Source organism: Garra rufa, chromosome 21 (assembly GCF_049309525.1).
Source record: "Garra rufa chromosome 21, GarRuf1.0, whole genome shotgun sequence".
Taxonomy (NCBI): domain Eukaryota; kingdom Metazoa; phylum Chordata; class Actinopteri; order Cypriniformes; family Cyprinidae; genus Garra; species Garra rufa.
This window is the reverse complement of record NC_133381.1, coordinates 31693464-31698694: the sequence shown is the minus strand read 5'-3', so window position 1 is coordinate 31698694 and position 5231 is coordinate 31693464. Positions and strand designations below refer to the sequence as shown.

General features: G+C 39.0%; 1 protein-coding gene across 1 annotated transcript; it reads right to left on the bottom strand.

Annotated features, from left to right (window-relative positions):
* Positions 1-405: 405 nt before the first annotated feature.
* Positions 406-3253, bottom strand: LOC141295391 (lipocalin-like). The gene is made up of 6 exons (XM_073826598.1): positions 3158-3253; positions 2880-3010; positions 2688-2767; positions 2489-2602; positions 2282-2397; positions 406-717 (listed from the first exon to the last, which is right to left on the bottom strand). The coding sequence occupies exons 1-6, from the start codon at positions 3251-3253 to the stop codon at positions 406-408; spliced, it is 849 nt and encodes a 282-aa protein (XP_073682699.1).
* Between the last annotated feature and the right edge of the window lie 1978 nt (positions 3254-5231).

Sequence of the window (5231 nt, the reverse complement as noted above, 5' to 3'; positions counted from 1 at the left end):
TTACTCAAGTAAATGTAACGAAGTAAATGTAATTCGTTACTACCCACCTCTGAATCAAATTAATAATAATATAAAAATAATAAATGCGCCCAGGCAGTTTGGCGTGACTTGCCTGGAACGCTACAAAGTCGTGAGTCGTGGTTTGAAGTCATGCTTTACGAGCGCAAAAACCTGTCTGGAACGCAGCATTAGCTCACCCTCAGCACAGCAAAACTGGTGGGTCGGATGAGCTTCGGGATCTCCAGTTGCCAGCTACCTTGGGGTTGGAGGATCCCCTGTCTCCACCTCCAGCCTGCAAGACCCGGACTCCATCTTGGCTCACGACCCATCGGCTCAGCCTTGGCTCTTGGCTTCCTTGTCTCCACTGTGTGTCATCCCACTGGCTTTACTGGGCTCACTCTTCCCTCAAGCTCTGCCTTGGACCATTGTTGACCTTCCTCCGCTACAGGATTTCACTTCTCTGGGTTCGACTCGTCCCTCTATCTCTCTGGCTCCGTCTGGCTCCTCGTTCCCTCTGGCTCCACTTTGGTCCTCTGTTACTCCGTCTCCACCGCGGTTTTCTGGATTAGCACCTCTGCATTGGTTGCCTGAGCTGCCAGCTCCACCTTGGCCCTCCGGATCCACAGTATCACCCTGGCTCTGCAGCTCTCTGTCTCCATCAGTAGTGATGAAGTGTGAGTTTACTCCTATGTTCTGCAGCGTTTCCTTGGGAATTCTCTATTTGAGACTCTGTTTTGGATTATATATAGTTTAAAAACTAGTAAAGTGACTTATGTGTGCATGAGTTACTGAAGCTCAGAGCTACTAGTGCCATACCCTTTAACTATTGACCTGTGTGCCTTTGGCAAAATTGCTTATCTTGTTAATAAAGCACACTGTGTGCTTGTAACAAAATTACATTGTATAAGTATAAATAAATATGACAGAGTTACTGTCATATTTATACAATGCTAATACCATCATAATACTAACCTTGAACTGTGGGGGAAGAGAGATTTTATTTTTGTAATTTTCTGAAACATTCGAGTGGATACACTCCTTCCCCTCACAATCGGCCTATAAACCTCTCCCCAATTATCCTTTACACTGAAGCGTTGTCATATCTCTCACATTTTCCTTGAGAAGTGAATATGATGTCTCCTTATGTAGCATCCATCTTTTGATTCATTTCCTCCCAGCCAGCCTGAATGCACCAGTAAAGACCCAGTGCAGATATCACCGCACTCACATTCACACTCATCACAAGAATCTATTACATTAAAAACCTTCACTCCCTCCTATAGCCTTTTTTTAAGTTAAACTGCACAAATCCTGACCACAAACCGATGATACTAAATAAAATATTGTGTCATGGCACAGTGGGCTTATATTACATTATATTATGGGTCATTCTATCTACAATAATGTGGCTGGAGGAGGATGAGACTTACCTGAAATTTATCATTACAAACTTTTATTTTATTTGCAAAAAAGGGCATTTCAATGATAATAATACACAATAAAATACTTTCAGCAGGATTTTTGGGGTGAGTAAACCCCTTTTCCTATTTTGTACATAGGTCTGTACATATATTATTCTCCAAAAAATTTCAAACTGGCATTGATTAGGTCTGCCTATAAATGTTACCATCATTATGCCAAGCCAATTATGCTACATTTTGAATGGATTTTTGATATTGCAAACAATCAAAAGATGTTTCAATGTTTTAATTGTGAAACACAGTCATATCTTCTGTGTGCATTGAGTGATTTAGATTAAACTTGAGCTGTTTTTTGTTGCAGGGATTGATCACATTCAGTATATGGCATCAAGAAGTGTGTCACTTAAAATAGACTTTGAAATATTCCTCCTACATTTGACAATAAATAAAGAATAGAACTGTATTTTGTGTGCAAAAGGTTTATTATTGTTTTAAATGGAATTCAGTGTAACATATTGACATTTTGTCATTTGTAAACCAAAAAAAAAAGAAAAGAACAAAGCAATGTTCATAAAAAAGTGTTTACATGTGTGATGTTAGTAGCAAAGTAATTTATTATCACATAAGCAAAATATAAGTGTATTTAAGGCACCAAGGTTTTCCATTCATACAAGATGAAAGAGAAGCAGAGAGAAGGACAGCAATTTAGCTCTTTATTTCCATTTATTGAAATGATTGGACCAGTTGAAGTTTTAGATTTTCTTTGATTGATGAGATACTTTAGCATCTAAGCATTCTCCTTTAAAACAGTAGTTAGACGTTAGTGAAAAATTCAGTTATTGTATCAATGACCATGAGGCTAGATAAAATGTACCGTTCATTGGCAGTATTGCAATGTTTTCCTCAAGGATGCCGGTGTCTAGGGAGAACTGCTTAAACTTCTCCATCAAATCATCAGTTACATTTGTGGTACGAGCTGTGACCATGACACATTCAAAGTCTGCTTAGCATCACTTCATGAAAACACTTTAGCTATATTGTGTAATTTAGACAAAGGAAGCTTTTACTGTGGAGTTTGTTGAGAATCTCAGATTCCCCTCCTTTGGTCTTGATGGTGTGAACAAACGCATACTCATCAAATTTGGCATCAACCACATGCATATCATTGGAATTTCCCCAAACTGATAGATTAATACACATTAGGGCTAAAGAAACAGAAGTATGATTGTAAAATGAAATCTGAGTATAAAAAATTGAAAGACTTACTCTTGTTGTAAAAGACAAACCGTCCAGGAACCTCTGTTTTCTTGGCAAGATTATGCATCCTGAAGCAGGAACCATCACCACTAAGAAATAAAATAAAAAAGTTATTTAAAATAATTATTTTGTAATTATGAAGCCATTTAACAAGACTATACTCCTCTAACACCACAAAAAAGTAACTTAATTTAAACTTACTTTAGATGACTGTAACTGAGGTTAAAGTCTCCATCTTCAGTAGGCACCATTGTAGCAGTTGCCATCTTCATCTCATCCTTGTAATGTTTGACATTTGTAGCGAAGCCAACAAGATACCACTTTCCTCCCATCTGCAGAGTTTTTTGGAAAATATGAGTGAAACACATATACAACTATTTAAGCCAGACTTGAAATGAGAAATTCCCCAAAACTCCCTTCCAATATCTGGATACTTTAATTTTGTATGATTTTACAGTAAAAAAATACAGTAAAAGCACCTTTTCCAGGTCAAAGTCAGGCATTGGCATGACTTGAGCAGAAATGCACACTGCACAAAGCAGAACGCACATCGTTTTCAATGCAACAGTCTTCATGGCTGTAGATGTGTTGGGTGCAGCTGAGAAGACAAATTTAGTGAAGATGATTGGCAACCTCTGTTTTATATCACAGAGTGACCTCTTAAACCCTCCTTGCTTGAGTCCCTCCCATCTCCATGTAAAGTTACACAACATATACATGTGGATTTTCCCAGTAGTTTGAGAGAGTTCAAGGGCAGTTAAATGCTTTGTTATGACGCCCAGACCGATGTCCTCATTTAGCCTTTGAAAGTATGCAAACGTTACTATTGAATTTGATTTCTGAATTAAGCATTACTTTCATAAAACTCTGCTGTGTCATGAATAATAATAAATGTTTGTAATAAAATGTAAAATCAAATACATTATATAAAATTTAACATTTGCTTTTGTGTAGTGTTTTTCATTGTTCAAAATTTTCATTGTTCAGTTAGTTGTAAATAACAGGTGCTGCAGAAACTCATTTTGAGTTGAAACCATCTTATTTCTGTGTTTGATGTACTATGTGATTTGCTTTTACTTCAATGAATCTTGGATGCACAACGTTTACCTATTGTGGGCAGGCAACCTTGTTTTAAGGTTACACCATACTAATCTTACCAAGATGCCTTTAACTCATTTATATATACACAGGGTGGATGCATTACTCTCAATATCTACAGTGTACGTATATAGTTCCACTTACAATGCATCTAGAAAATATTATTCCAAAATGGATTACATGCATTATTTTCCTCTAACTTCTACAAACAATACCCCATAATGACAATGTAAAAGAAGTTTGTTCAAAATAGTTGCAAATTTATTACAAATAAAAACAAAAAAACAAAAAACAAAATAAAAAAATAATAATAAAAAATAAAATTAAATAAATAAATCACATGTACATAAGTATTCACAACTTTTGCCATGACACTCAAACTTGAGCTAAGATGCATCCTGTTTCCACTGATCATCCTTAAGATGTTTCTACAACTTGACTGTAGTCCACCTGTGGTAAATTCAGATGATTGGACATTATTTGAAAAGGCACACACCCGTCTATATAAGGTCCCACAGTTAACAGTGCATGTCAGAGCACAAACCAAGCCATAAAGTCTAAGAAATTGTCTGTAGACCCCCGAGACAGGAATCTACTGAGGCACAGATCTGGGGAAGGGTACAGAAACATTTCTGCAGTATTGAATGTCCCAGTGAGCCTCCCAGTGAGCCTCCATCATCCGTAAATTGAAGAAGTTTAGAACCACCAAGACTCTTCCTAGAGCGGGCCGCCTGGCCAAACTGAGCGATTGGGGAAAAGGGCCTCAGTCAGGTAGATGACCAAGAACCAGATGGTCACTTTAAAAGACCTCCAGCATTTCTCTGTGGAGAGAGGAGAACCTTCCAAAAGGCACCTGAAGGACTCTCTGACTATTGAACTCTTTGCCCTGAATGCCAAGTGTCATGTCTGAAGAAAACCAGGCACTGCTCACCACCTGGCCAAAACATCTCAGGTTACGTATGGAACCCTAGTTCCTTGAAGGGAATGAGACGCTGCGTCGAAACGCTATGGGAATGCCTTCAGCGTGACCACACTCTGAATCATGTGTGTAATCAGACCAATGGAATTGCGAGACGTCACGTATGTGATGACGTCACCGACCAGGAAGCTTAAAAGTAAGTACAGTGAAAGCAGCGCTAGCTTTCTGGAAGCAGCAAGCGCCGCAGGGATGCCGGAAGTATGGCCTCGAGACGCAGCGTCTCATTCACTTCAGGGAACTAGGGTTACATACGTAACCTGAGACATTCCCTTTCAGGTAACTCAGGCTGTGTCGAAACGCTATGGCAACGAGAATGCCCACGCCGCCATACTGAGGAATGTCCCTGCCGGATTAGGGTGAGAGAACGAAGGAGCCAGGAACGGTTGGAAGATCTAGGCCATAGAACCTAGTAAAGGTTAGGGGCGTGGACCAACCTGCAGCATTGCAGATATATTGAAAAGATAGACGCGAAAGAA

Excerpts from the sequence above, each read along its gene's own strand:
- LOC141295391 (XM_073826598.1), bottom strand. The coding sequence starts at position 3,253 with ATGAAGACTGTTGCATTGAAAACGATGTGCGTTCTGCTTTGTGCAGTG. Across the intron at positions 2,768-2,879 it reads CTCAGTTACAGTCATCTAAA|TGGTGATGGTTCCTGCTTCA; the intron begins GTAAGTTTAAAT and ends TTTATTTCTTAG. Across the intron at positions 2,398-2,488 it reads GATTCTCAACAAACTCCACA|CTCGTACCACAAATGTAACT; the intron begins GTAAAAGCTTCC and ends TCATGGTCACAG.